General features: G+C 40.5%; 2 protein-coding genes and 1 long non-coding RNA gene across 5 annotated transcripts in view; 2 read left to right on the top strand and 1 right to left on the bottom strand.

Annotated features, from left to right (window-relative positions):
• The window catches only part of mroh1 (maestro heat-like repeat family member 1), a 49,143-nt gene extending 42,910 nt beyond the window's left edge, over positions 1-6,233 (top strand). For both annotated transcript variants that reach the window (XM_061916298.1, XM_061916297.1), the window contains 9 exons: positions 709-823; positions 965-1,111; positions 1,176-1,242; positions 1,489-1,610; positions 1,703-1,852; positions 1,981-2,115; positions 2,459-2,561; positions 4,535-4,600; positions 4,675-6,233. In XM_061916298.1, coding sequence (XP_061772282.1) covers positions 709-823; positions 965-1,111; positions 1,176-1,242; positions 1,489-1,610; positions 1,703-1,852; positions 1,981-2,115; positions 2,459-2,561; positions 4,535-4,600; positions 4,675-4,751 — 982 coding nt within the window. In that variant the 3' untranslated portion in view covers positions 4,752-6,233. The remainder of the gene's footprint in view (positions 1-708; positions 824-964; positions 1,112-1,175; positions 1,243-1,488; positions 1,611-1,702; positions 1,853-1,980; positions 2,116-2,458; positions 2,562-4,534; positions 4,601-4,674) is intronic.
• A 5,938-nt stretch (positions 6,234-12,171) lies between these two features.
• Positions 12,172-14,463, bottom strand: part of LOC133562270 (cholecystokinin-like) — a 292,686-nt gene continuing 290,394 nt past the window's right edge. For both annotated transcript variants that reach the window (XM_061916295.1, XM_061916296.1), the window contains 2 exons: positions 13,874-14,054; positions 12,172-12,781 (listed from right to left, as the gene is read on the bottom strand). In XM_061916295.1, coding sequence (XP_061772279.1) covers positions 12,645-12,781; positions 13,874-14,054 — 318 coding nt within the window. In that variant the 3' untranslated portion in view covers positions 12,172-12,644. The remainder of the gene's footprint in view (positions 12,782-13,873; positions 14,055-14,463) is intronic.
• The window catches only part of LOC133562272 (uncharacterized), a 37,931-nt gene continuing 37,402 nt past the window's right edge, over positions 13,935-14,463 (top strand). Inside the window, exon 1 of the long non-coding RNA XR_009808872.1 lies at positions 13,935-14,077. This is a non-coding gene — a long non-coding RNA (uncharacterized LOC133562272). The remainder of the gene's footprint in view (positions 14,078-14,463) is intronic.

The raw sequence follows: 14,463 nt of genomic DNA, 5'->3' as shown, positions 1-14,463 counted from the left end.
CACACCAACGTTGACTATAAGAGATCCATTCACATTAGAGATCTGCTTGAAAAAACTGTCTGAAATGTTCTAAAAAAAACAAATAAAAAAAATAAAAAAGTAACTTTTCAGGAGTTAGGGTGCTAATTTGAATAAAATAGAGATTATTTATTGATTCACCAAACTATTGACACTTATTATTGTAATATACCACTGGTTATTTCACCGGTATTGAAAACAGAATTTAAAACAATTTGTCAAAAATATGTCTCCAAAAACTGGGCTCATAAAGGATGGGTTATCTTGTATTCAGGCAATAGGGTGTTTCTTGGGTGTTTAGTGTTGGGTATAAAAAATAAACTCCAAATAAGGTGAAGGTTCAACATTCTCTTTGGACAGATTATGTTAAGGAGTCCATTGTTTTAGTAGATGACGATATGCAATAGTAACAAAGGGAATTAGCGGTAGAAAATGGATAGAAAGATGTTGAAAACACTATCAGTACTTCTACTGTTGTTTACTATGACTACTACTGGTAAGACTGATATGGTATTTCCTGTTTAATGACAAAGTATAAAATTGTTCCAGTATTATTATTGTTTGTCCAAACCCTCGTCAATACATATAACCATTGGGTTTGTTTTTAAGAATAAACTTCATTCCGCTCTTTTCCACTTTTCAGTAGAGACTGCAAAATTTAAGAATGACAGATAATTTTTTTCCAATCAGGGCAATGGCGAAACACGCTGGCCCGAGGTTGCCCGCCATCGTTGAGGGTCTGTGCCCGTCCTTGAACAGCATCTACGAGTGTCAGCGGATCACCGTTACAGCTTTTTTCTCTGAGGTGACCACCAGCAAATGTTGTCACTTTTTATTGTTGTACTAATATTTCGGTACAAATGTTAAGAATTTAGAAAGCCTGTTTAAAAAAAACATAAACTTGCCTTTAACATGACAAATATAATGTATTTCGCTTTCTAAATAGCTGTTGAACCATCACGTGGCGACAGAGTTGCTGTTGATTGATGTGTTAATGAACAACATGATGGAAAGGATATCCGATCATTGCAGCACTGTCCGCATGTTGGCGGTGAGGGGGCTTGGTAATATAGCTGTTGGCTCCCCTGAAAAGGTATGCACACACAAAAACATTCAAACACTTGTTTGAATGGAGGAAACACATATTTTTCTTCTAGGTGAACAAATATGCCAAAGAGCTGCTGGCAGCAATGAGTTCAGGCATGGAAGAGAAAGATGATCCAGGTAACTGACATGTTGGAGAACAATCCCCCATGTTACTTGTTCCTTTCTTTTGTCTGAATCAATTTAAGGTTAGGGTTATTTTGTTGAAAAGGAATTGAATGTTTTTGTTGACAAGACACATACAGTGTCAATGGATAAGAAATAATTTACCTAAATTTGATCACTGTCTTGACAGCCTACCAAACGAACTGTATTAGGATTAAAGGCAAACTAGTTTTCGGGTACAACTAAGTTGTCTCCCTGCAGGCAAGCTGATTACTCTTGAAGCCATGTCAGGCCTTTCTAAAGTTCTCGTCTACCTGGACAAGAAGAATGTCCACCTACTAGTGGTTTATATCTTCATGAAGATCAAGCCATTTTTAGAGAGCGTAAGTTGTTTTAAGTATTTTCACATCAAAATGTACCAGTAGACATGTTAGTTCTGCTGAGGAAGAGTTAATGAGAGACGTTGCATTTCCAGGAGAACGATGAGATCCGCTGTACTTCCATCCGTCTAATGGGGAACCTGTCTAAGTTTGGTTCTGGAGAGCCAGTGTTCAAAGACCAAATTCACAATGTTCTGGTCAGTCTGCTTTTACACCTCGTTGATCCAAACCCACATGTTGTAAAGGTGAGAAATGGGCTTTTCCTACAAATAGAGTCCATGTTTTTCTTAAAAGATCAATATTGACATGATACACAAGTCAAACAGACCATCGTTTTGTGTTAAATTTCATGTTGTTTTTCTTTTGTGTGCAGGCTTGTAAGTATTCTATGCGTGTGTGTGCGCCAATGGTGGGCTCAGAGCAGATCACAGCCATGCTTCAGAATCATCTCTATGAGGACAAGAGCTTGCACTACGGGGAGTTCATTAATGATCTCACGAAGTACCTGGTGAGACATGCACACACACACAACGCGCGATCTGATGTGACTTGAAGCAACAGAGGAAAATGGAGGGCATTACATGGCGACTTCTAGTATAGGTGCTGTTGATTCAGTCCGAACTATTTTCTATAAGCTAAAGCAGTCAATTATTTTTTGTTATTTTTTTGAGCTACAGACTTCAGCTGTTTCACAACTTCTTTGTGAAGCATTATTTTATTTATTATGACACTGATCTGGAAACGGGAGTTCAAAACATTCAGACACATATTGTCAAATTCAAAAGTTAGTATTTAATTGATTAGGAAATCTAGTTATATGCCCTTGTGCTTCTCTGTGATATTTTTTGCAGATCCAGGACTTTCCAGGCATGCTAAACTTCTACCACATCTCAGTCCTCCAGTTCTTTAAGAGCAACTGGTCTGAAGTTCGTGCAGGAGCTGCTATGTTCATAGGTATGGAATCAAACCGGTCTGTCCAGGTGTGCGTTTTTCCATTTTTATGTGCAATCTCTGAAACCTGTAGGGATGTTCCATTCAGGGTTTTATGACGACGATTTCAATACCGATCATACATGATCACATGTAATAACTGTACGTTTTACTTATGGTGAGTGTTATTGTCAATGCGATCAACACACTATTTAAACTAGGTCCTTTTTATTACATGAAATATTGTTAAGCTAAACAAAGTTGATAGTACGCAGTAACTAACATATCTTATCACAAGTCATTTGGTTTTTGCCCTGAAAATCCCTGTGTCCAGAGTTTACAAACATTAACAAAAATGACAAAATAATGATTTTGTGACCAAAGAAATCTCGACCATATCACTCTAGTCTCGATTATATACTGATGCTACCTTTTTGAAATTTTACCTTTTGACACTATCGATTCGTCCTCCAATGATGTGTACGCCTGGCCACGATACACACCAACATATTTTGGTGCTTAGTTGCTGTTTTATACACCTGGGGATAGGCTAATTGGCCCAAGTGTGTATGTTGTTTGTCTGTCAGTGTTGGCCCTGCGATGAGGTGGGGACTTGTCCAGGGTGTACTTAGCCTTCTGCCTGAGTGCAGCTGGGATAGATTGTGTTTGTGAATGTGTCTGTCCCTGAATAGGAAAACAGCCTGTTGCTGTTATAATCTTGACTTTTCTTATAATGGCTAACTGTAGAAATCCATCTATCCATTTCCTACCGCTTCTCCCTCTGGGGTGAATTGGCAAAATGTACATTTATACCTCTGCTTTGAGCCTGCATTTGCATCTCCTCATTCCTTCACTTAATAGGCTGCACCGGATAACTTTGATATCCCCCTTTTCATCATAAATGATTGTCAACAAGATAAAATTGCTCCTCCAGCCTTCTTCGACCGTGATGCGACGTGACGTCCGCTTCCACCAGCAGTAGCAGCATTAGATCAGTAAGGTTCATGGGAGCAGCACGTCACATCATAGGTTTTATTGTTTTTTTTTTTGTTAACACGTTCCAATTAAGCGCATTATACAAACATTTTATTTATGTATTTTTATTTGGCATTATTTTTATTTATTTATTGTTTTTTACATTCTGCAATTTGGCACCCCTCCAAAGGATGGCGCCCAAGGCAGCTGTCTGATTTTCCTGTCTAAAAAGCTAGCCCTGCCTCATCGCAGGGCCAACACAGATAGACAGACAACATTCACACTCACATTCACTCACTAGGTGTACCCTGCCTTCCGCCCGATTGTAGCTGAGATAGGCGCCAGCGCCCCCCGCGACCCCGAAAGGGAATAAGCGGTAGAAAATGGATGGATGGAAAAGCTAGCCCTGCTGTCTGCTCCTGCTTGCTCTTACTCAGTGTGTAACATGTTTAGCTTTGTGCTGTGTGTACACGACTCATTCAGAGGGTCTACTGTCCACCTCCAAGAAAGCCTTCTCCGATTTCAGATCAACATTTACAAAAAACAAAAACAAATTTCAGCTGCAGTAACACTCCCCTACTCTACTTGGGACAAAGAAATGATAATATATTACATTTATATGGCCCTTTTCTTTACGGTCAAAACAATTTCCAGTAAAAAGGGAGAAAGAACCCATCTATAATTTGCTCCACAGCGTGGTGGTGGTAAGCTAACTAACTAATAGTAAACAAGAGTTGTGGTTTCCCAAAGAGTTAATGTCACATCTGGTGTTCAACCCTGACAAAGAGCAATGAAACAAGTCCAAAATGGCTGTTCTTTAATTGACCCACAGCACCTTGTAAAAATAGAAACAAAAATGAGAAAAATACGGTAAAATTATGATACCATTAAACTACTAATAACACAAAGCTTAGAGAAGACTTACAGTATAACATTTCTTCAAGGTTGGCTTGTTCTAAGATGAAAACACACTAACATTACATGTTTTTTTCTTACATGCTCATAATGTGTTTTCTTATCAGGGTTTCTGCTGGGTAACCTTCCAGAGGAGCATCTCCCCCATCTCAATATGGGCACCATCACTAAAGGTGATACATATACCTTGTCTTTGCTGACTTTAGAGTTTGTATGTGCACTATAATGTACATGTGTTCATCCTCAGGTCTAGTGATGCTGCTCCAAGATCCCGACCCTGTGGTGAGAGTGAAGGCTGCCGAGGCCATGGGACACTTCCACTGACAGAAAGAGCAACACAGCTCTCATTTACTGGAAAGTGTCGGTCCATTATCACTTACCTATACGTCTACGTGGAAGAGAGCAATAAGTACAACTCTTTGTGTTATTAACGTTTCAAAAACCACAATGTTCATTAAATGACATTCCATTTTAATGAAGTCCACAAACGCATCAACATTGAAACACACTTGCACTTAAATAATTGTAGCTCGGTTTGTCACTTGACTTATAGTCACAATCGTGTTATATTTTAGTAACCAAAGACTCTAGCAGAGGCATGTCTGTGACATACTCGCTACACACATGCAATTTTTTTTTTAAATTACAGATATGTAGAGAATTATGTTTTTAGAAAAAATGTAGTTTCTTCAAATATTGTCTGAATGACATGTTTCTGTGTAGATATACTATTTTACTCGAGTCTGTGTGTCTGTGTGTGTGTGTGTGTGTGTGTGTGTGTGTGTGTGTGTGTGTGTGTGTGTGTGTGTGTGTGTGTGTGTGTGTGTGTAAACTGAGCTCAGTTGTCTCTAAATAATGGGGTTGGAGGGATGCCAGACAAAGCCAAATTATGTGACATTTTACTTAGCTTTTAATTTTTTGCTGGGTTTGATCTGTCTTTTTTTTGTCACATAGTCCAGCCAATCATTTTCTAGTGACAAATGATTTATAAAGTTGGCTGAGTGGCGACCAAAGGGGAAAATGTTTGAACCGTGTTGGTGCCAAGCAACATCTCATAATTAATATTGCTCCTTAATGAGCTGTTTTTTTGTTTTTTTTTAATAATACAAATTTGTTAGATTAATAATACAGGTACGACATTAACATAGCAGCCAATGGAGAATACATCTGTAGTGCAACACGTTCCTATAATTCTTTAAGAAATGTATACAAATGATTTTGTTCTCTTGTTAATTGATATGTTAAAATAGACCTGATACTTAGTGCCAATTTACCTAGTATAGAACATATTTGAAATGACTTGATGTCACAGTTGAAATGTGTTATATTTTTTTCATATGTCACTGTTTGCGTTTACATGTGTTTGTGTGTCCGCCTTATCTTATCTGCTGGTGTGTATTTGCAGCTTTCATTTTGCATTTTTTTCCTAAAAACTACAATCAGCCAGGATGTTCAAGCAGTCTCCTAATTTGTGAATACAAGATTTTTATTAAGTTCTTGTAAGAATTTTTTTCCTATATCTGTGTTTATTTATTTAAATGTTAAACAGGCACTTTCTAACAATTTTGTCTAGCATTTGGCTTGTTTGGTCTTTTAAATGTTGATGTAATTATGCTCATTTCTTTACATGTTTACATTAGATTAGTCGACTTCATTAAACGTGTTTTTAACATATTGTATTAGCCACAATTCCGCTTGTCACATGATAATCTTGAAATTACAAATTGCTCAGTGTGTGAATGTGAAAAAGATTGAATTTTGCATGTGGGTCAAATGGAGAAATAAAGACATACATTAAAACGTTGATTATTTTTCCTATTCGTACCTTTTTTCGGTAATGTTTTTCCTTAAAAAGTACAATTGTATCACAAAATCTAACACGTACATGCCAATGCTCCCTCAACAATTTTAAAGGAGTACAAATTTTGTTTGTCACCACATGATGGTACAAAAGAGACACATTGTCAACATGCATAGGAGTTATACAAGACAAAAACAACAATTTTAAAGGACTACAAATTTTGTTTGTCACCACATGATGATCGGTGCGGCATCTTCAGTAATGCGGACGTTGTACCGATCCGTTGTGGTGAAGAAGGAGCTGAGCCGGAAGGCAAAGCTCTCAATTTACCGGTCGATCTACGTTCCCATCCTCACCTATGGTCATGAGCTTTGGGTCGTGACCGAAAGGATAAGATCACGGGTACAAGCGGCCGAAATGAGTTTCCTCCGCCGTGTGGCGGGGCTCTCCCTTAGAGATAGGGTGAAAAGCTCTGCCATCCGGGAGGAACTCAAAGTAAAGCCGCTGCTCCTTCACATCGAGAGGAGCCAGATGAGGTGGTTCGGGCATCTGGTCAGGATGCTACCCGAATGCCTCCCTAGGGAGGTGTTTAGGGCACGTCCAACCGGTAGGAGGCCACGGGGAAGACCCAGGACACGTTGGGAAGACTATGTCTCCCGGCTGGCCTGGGAACGCCTCGGGATCCCCCGGGAAGAGCTAGACGAAGTGGCTGGGGAAAGGGAAGTCTGGGTTTACTTGCTTAGGCTGTTGCCCCCGCGACCCGACCTCGGATAAGCGGAAGAAGATGGATGGATGGAAGGACGGATGGCCACATGATGGTACGAAAGAGACACATTGTCAACATGCATAGAAGTTATACAAGACAAAAACATCCACTAATAAGAAAGAAGCATTTAAATCTGTTTTCCCCACTATTCTATTTAGATAGTAATTAGGCTAGGAGTGAATTACTCATCTGCAACTAACATTTTTTTTAAATTGTTAGAATCACTTTTTCCACACATCTTCGAAAAACTAAGTGTATGAATCTTAAAGGTGCCATATGTACTAATGTGGCCAGAAATGGTACTGCAATCATGGTCAAAATTCTATAGTTTATTACTAATGCTCGGATTCCTGTCACTGGTATTTGAAGATTACATCTTAATCCAAAAGATGTTTTTATGTTTAGATTTTTACACAACCAATACCATGAAATTGTATATTTATTTTAAACCTACGGACTGAGCTTATTTATTAGATGTGCGTCAGTGTATTTTTTACAACTGCCTTTCAAAATTAAATAAAATACACTTATATTTAGGTCTTTAAACATTGAACAGAGTGATATTCCTGCATGTATTCCATTTGTAATGAAGCTTTTGAATTTGAAAAGGTTCTTTTTGTTAATCAGTTTTTTCCTCTTGAACGCAATAATCAAATCATCCATCTCTTTACTTTTATTATCACATAAATGGTCCATAAATGCAATTTTTGGTCTAAGTCTAATAAATTCATGACTCTCTCAGAAATAATGTAGTTTTAATTCAAAATTATTTTTTGTATTTTTCACCAAATACGATAAACTGCTTGTGGTTGGAGCATGGAAGCTCTCCATCCAACCTTAATGTTCAGAATTTGTGAGTTAATGAATGCACCTCGCTGTGAATGTATTTGGTGGAAAACCTGTACGTTTCAAGGGTAATGGAGAAAGATGTGTGCATGCTTGAGAATGCAGAGTTGGTTGGAACTGAAGACTGCTGCTGCCGTGTTAAGGTTGTTAATACAGTTTGGACTTTACAATCTATTGCTAACATGTTTACTATAAACAGTACATATTTTATTTACCAGTATATACACAATGTATCTTTTATTTCTGTTTCAATAAAATTGTAGAAGCTGTATTCCATCCATCTTCTTCCGCTTACCAGAGGTCAGGTAGCGGGGGCAGCAGCCTAAGAAGAGAAACCCAGACTTCCCTTTGTCCAGCTCTTCCCGGGGAATTCCGAGTTGTTTCCAGCCCAGCCTAAAGACATATTGTCCCCAACGTGTCCTGTGTCTTCTTCATGGCTTCCTTCCGGTCGGCATGTTCCAGGGAGGCATCTGGGGGGCATCTTGACCAGATTTAGAACCACCTCATCTGGCTTCTCTCGATGTGGAGGAGCAGTGGCTTCACTTTCAGCTCCTCTCGAATGATGGAGCTTCTCACCCTATTTCTAAGGGAGAGCCCCACCACCATACAGAGGAAACTCATTACGGTTGCTTGTACCCGTGATCTTGACTTTTCCGTCATAACCCAAAGCCCATGACCATAGGTGAAGATGGGAACGGAGATTGACCGGTAAATTGAGAGCTTTGCTTTCTCGCTCATCTCCTTTATCACAAAAAATCGATAGGCCGCACAAATCCGCCCTTCAACCTCACAATCCACTCTTTCCTCACTTGGGAACAAGACTCTGAGGTACTTGAACTCCTCAACTAAGGGGAAGATCTGATCCCCACCCCGGAGATGGTGCTCCACCCTTTTCCGGGCGAGAACCATAGACTCAGACTTGGAGGTGCTGATTCTCATCCGTTTGCTTCACACTGAGCTGCAAACCGATCCAGTGAGAGCTGAAAATCATGGCCAGATGAAGCCTGACTGCGCCTATTAATTCGGTCCATACATGTTATCAATAGAATTGGTGACAAAAGGCAGCCCTGTTGGAGTCCAACTCTCTCCTAAAACGGGTCCGACTTACTGCTGACAATGCGTACCAAGCTCTGACATTGATCATACTGTGAGCGGACCGCCACAATCAGACAGTCCCATACCCCATACTCTCTGAGCACTCCCCACAGGACTTCCCAAGGGACACGGTCTAATGCCTTGTCCAAGTCCACAAAGCACATGTAGACTGTTTGGGCAAAATCCCATGCACCCTCAAGGATCCTGCCGTTAGGATAAAGCTGGTCCACAGTTCCATGACCAGGACAAATCTGAGGTTTGACTATCCGGAGTAGCCTTCTCTCCAGTACACTTGAAGAGACCTTACCTGGAAGGCTGAGGAGTGTGATCCCACAATAGTTGGAACACACCTTTTGGTTCCCCTTCTTCAAGAAAGGAACCACCACCCCGTTCCGCCAAAGCAAAGGTACCGCCCCCAATGTCCGAGTCTTGTCAACCAAGACAGCCCCATAGCATCCAGAGACGTCAGAAACTCAAGGCGGATGGATCTCATCCATGCTCAGGGCCTTGCCTCCAAGGAGCTTTTTAGGTACCTCGGCAACCTCAGCCCCAGAAAGAGTAGAGCCCACCACAGATTCCCCAGGCACTGCTTCCTCATAGGAAGACTTATAGGTGGGAATGTGGGATTGAGAAGGTTTTGGAAGTATTCCCTCCACCGGTCCACAACATCTTGAGTCGAGGTCAGCAGCACACCATCCTCACCATACACGGTGCACTGCTTCCCCCTCCTGAGGTGGCAGGTGGTGGTCAAGTATCGTTTCAAGTATCGTGTCCAAAACATGGGACCCTAAATCCGATGACACAACCACGGTGTTTGTTATGGACAACCTGTGACAAGCACAAAAGTCCAATAACAAAACGCCACTGGGGTTCAAATCCGGGCGGCCATTCCTACCAATCAGACCTCTCCAGGTTTCACTGTCGTTGCAAATGTGAGCGTTTAAGTCTGTGCCTAGCCGGGCCCCATGGGAACAGGCCCAGCCACCAGGTGCTCGCTAACAAGCCACACCGGAGACAGTAGGCCCCGGTGACCCGAGTCCGGGCGAGAGAAATCTGGGTCTTGATTTTGATTTTCCAGGGGTCTTCGAGCTGTTTGTCTTGAGAGACTTAGAAGCCCCCAGACGAGACAGCTTTGGGATCATTGGGACATGCAAACTACTCTACCACGATAAGGTGGCAGCTCAGAAAGGAGCTGTATGCCAGTTTGCCTTTTAATGGATTAATTATGGGTGTTTGTGTGTGTGTGTGTGTGTGTGTGTGTATGTGTGTGTTGGTGGGTGTGTGTGTGGGTCGGTGGGTGGTTCTGTATGTTTGTATAAATATGTATATATAAATGTTTGTATTCATTATATATGTATATATAAATGTATGTGTTTTATATTATGTATATATCTGCATATATATATGTATGTGTGTGTATATATATTTATATATATATATATATATAGTGTGTGTGTGTGCGTACATACATACACACACTATTACATCCCGCAAAAAACTTTGGATAAAATTTTTTCCAAGTTTAGTGCAAATAAATAATATACACTCAAGTAGTTCCAAGTTTAGTGCAAATAAATAATATACATTTAAATAGACTCCCTTTTTAGACCAGTTGATCTGCTGTTTCTTTTCTTTTTCTTCTATGTCCCACTCTCCCCTGTGGAGGGGGTCCGGTCCGATCCGGTGGCCATGTACTGCTTGCCTGTGTATCGGCTGGGGACATCTCTGCGCTGCTGATCCGCCTCCGCTTGGGATGGTTTCCTGGTGGCTCCGCTGTGAACGGGACTCTCTCTGCTGAGTTGGACCCGCTTTGGACTGGACTCTTGCGACTGTGTTGGATTGGATCCATTGTGGATTGAACTTTCACAGTATCATTGTTAGACCCGCTCGACATCCATTGCTTTCCTCCTCTCTAAGGTTCTCATAGTCATTATTGTCACCGACGTCCCACTAGGTCATTATTGTCACCGATGTCCCACTGGGTGTGAGTTTTCCTTGCCCTTGTGTGGGCCTACCGGGGATGTCGTGGTGGTTTGTGCAGCCCTTTGGGACACTGGTGATTTAGGGCTATATACTGTAAGTAAACATTGATTGATGATTGATTGATTGAAGTAAAACATTTGAAAATGTTACTGGATGACATTCTGGTAATAAAATTGTATTTGTGTACAAATATTGGGTTTTTAGTTCTTAGTTTCTGTTCTGGAAATGAATGGGCAACAAAAATACGGTGGATTGGACCAACAATGACTATTTATTACTAGGACTGAACATGAAGTTAGTTTATATTTAGTACTTGTATTTTGGCATTGCAACTGCAAAAGAACACCAACTAATGCAATCTCTTGTCCTTTCTTTACGTTCAGCTATAAAACACTAATATAATAAAAATAAACTCGATTGAATCTCAGAAAGTTTTTCAATCAAATTAAAAGTTCAAACATTTTACAAAGTCATCACTGCAGACACGAGCATGGCCTGATAGTATTCCACAAGAGGATGAAAGGGATATTTTACGAGCCATTTCCTTGACTTACTTTTGTTTTTATGACTTAATTACCTTTGAGTACCTTCTTTCAGGACTCTATGAAAGCTATTTGCTATTGCTATTTGAATGACTGGAACACCCAAGAACAGAACAGCAACACGGAATTTTCTGCCCAAACTCTACACTCACTCTCACTTGTTTTAATGCTACGCTCACGCTAGTTGACTTGCGTGTGAATTAAGCTGCGAAGGAGAAAACTGATGTGACGTCATATGTAACCCAGCAATTAGCCACGATGCTACATGACTTCCTGTCCTTTTATAATGCACCAATATGAGCCAAAATGTGCTGACTGGCACATACTCTCTCCCCATCCAGGTAAATATTTATATTTGTCAATTGTGGGTTGTTAAAGCTAATTAGCCACGATGCTAACTTGACATGCTGTCGTTTATATTATGCCAACAGGAGCTGACCAAGACACACACTGTCCCCCATTCAGGTAAGTATTCATTAAAATACATTTGTATATTGTGTGTCATTAACATTGCCAGTTTTATGAGTCCTATTGTGAAGGTGAGTTAAGGAGTGCTTTTGAGCTAATTAGCCATGATGCTAATGTGATTTGCTTGCTGGTGTGTCGATATGAGCCAAATTGGACAGAGTACGATATTTTGTAAAAGTATTCAAAAAAGTACATAAGGTGTTATAATGTAACATATACCATCATTAAAAACACAACGCAGAGTTTAGGAGGTTTGAAGTGTATTAAGCGAGGGTACAAAGTAGAATATTAAGTAAAAGTATTCAAAAAAGTACGTACAAGTGTTATAATGTAACATATACCATCATTAAAAACACAACGCAGAGTTTAGGAGGTTTGAAGTGTATTAAGCGAGGGTATTTACCCGTTCACAATGGTAAATTTAACAAAACAGAAAATGGACAAAAAAAAATTTTCAGCAATATAAATATTTTTTTCAATGAAAACAAAAACATTGGTTTTCATGAATTTATTGTTATGATTTAATTTGAAAAAAATAAAAAAAATCACTTAACACAAATAATTGTCCATAGAATGAATTATTTTGGGTATAAGAGCATATACTGCACTGTGCTCGAGTTTGTTGTGGATAGTTCACTCTGTGCGTTATGGTGGGGTGGGGGAATCTTTTTTTTGGCAATGTTGAGGGTCGTAGCTTTGCATTTAAAGTCATGCTTTTAGGAGTATTCATACTCTTCTGCGTTGCGTCTTCCAAAGTCCAACCAGCCCTCGTAGTCCCTGTCCATTATCCTGTGCTGGGGTGCGAGACCACTGGCTCTGCTCGTGATGGACAGTCTGCTTTGGTACGGCATGCCTGCAGGAGTTCAAGACAAAAGGGAGTAAAACATCTTATGTTACTGGTTCAACTTCAATCACTATCTTCTAGTATCTTCTAGAGGCGGCCCAATATCGATATTGTAACCAGGGTAGTATCACTATTTGATTAATACTAGTACTATGAACGATATTTTTCAGTCCGTTATGTTTATTTTTACTGTTTTTCCACTATAGGCTGGTGGTTAGAGTGTTGGCTGCACATTCAACATAAACGCAACACAACAAATACCCAGAGTCATGTGCATCTATGGCTCTTCCTGACTATATTACACACCCCACTAGCACCCCCCCCCGTGCGTCGATAAGGTGGCCGGGGTTGGGGGCTCGGGGTGTAAAATATAGTCAGGAAGAGTCATGGATGCAAAGGTTTATGGGTATTTGTTGTGTTGCGTTTATGTTGTGTTACAGTGCGGGTGTTGTCCCGAAATGTGTTTGTCATTCTTGTTTGGTGTGGCTTCACAGTGTGGCGCATATTAGTAAGAGTGTTAAAGTTGTTTATATCACAACCCACGCAGCCAGGCCGGCCAGCGACGGGAACCCCAGAGCCCGGCCAACCGCGCCGCCCGGAAGAGCCAGCAGCAGGCCGCAGATGTTACATGATAATGATGTTACATGATAATGATAATGAATGATACTTAAGATACCAAGAAGTGCAGTTTATTTTTCGTAATGCAGATGTTTATTAATTCAGAAGAAAAGAATGTATGGGGATACATAATTAGCTGCTTGCTGCTTGTCAGCGGCGGAATTAAAATGGTGTGATCGCCACTAAAATGCAAAAACCAGCAATGGTGATCACATACTTTTTCATAGAAATCGGCAGCTACTGATTGTTGGCTGATGGCTCGACAGGACCCTACTGTGTTATATTCTTATCGGCGATACCGTCACTTGGTACCAGACCCCCTGGTGTCAAAGCAAGAGTGAGGCGGTAAATGCCAGATGGTGGGACTGCAGCACAGCATGAGTGTGGATTGAACAAAAATAACGAAGACTGGTATAGTATGGACTGATGAAAAGACTTCAAGTCATGTTTGTCTCCATGTTCATCAAATATCTGATCTCTCACCTTTCCTGGAGACGAATCTGGCCAGTAGCTGTCTCAGAGTGTTTAAAGCCTCCACGTCTTCCTGAGCTCGGTCGGAGTTGCTGAGCTGCCCGGAAGGAGGCGCACCAGCAGAGCGAGCTTGGCGTGTGTGGTTGTTTGCATGGCCGTCTGATGCCACAGCTGCACTATCAGAACTGTGGGACTGGACATGAGTAAAGAAATGTGGTGAGTATCCTCCTGAGTCAATAAGCATATTTTCAAAATATGCGTTTTTCTTCTGCATTGTCTGTAGAAACAGTTTCTGGATGGAAGATATTAAAAGAATGTGAATGTGAGCAGCCTATAGTGTAAAAAACAACAACAAAGCATTATTGTCATGTAAATCCATGTGTTACGGCCACTCTGTCTGGCTCCAAAAAGGTTTCGAAAAACTAAAAATAAAGATTGCAGAGTAGCCTTGAGGAGGAGGTTTCATGACACACTAAATTCCTAATAAGCACTTGCGCAGATACTTCCAGATTCAAACTATTGATCATTTATTTTCACAAACAAAACATATTCACCGTGGTTGACTTTCTATATAATCAAAAATAAACTTATTTAGTGGTAAA

The sequence above is a fragment of the Nerophis ophidion genome, linkage group LG11, assembly GCF_033978795.1.
Source record: "Nerophis ophidion isolate RoL-2023_Sa linkage group LG11, RoL_Noph_v1.0, whole genome shotgun sequence".
Taxonomy (NCBI): domain Eukaryota; kingdom Metazoa; phylum Chordata; class Actinopteri; order Syngnathiformes; family Syngnathidae; genus Nerophis; species Nerophis ophidion.
Note: the sequence above shows the minus strand (reverse complement) of the source record. Positions and strands in the feature narration are given on the sequence as shown.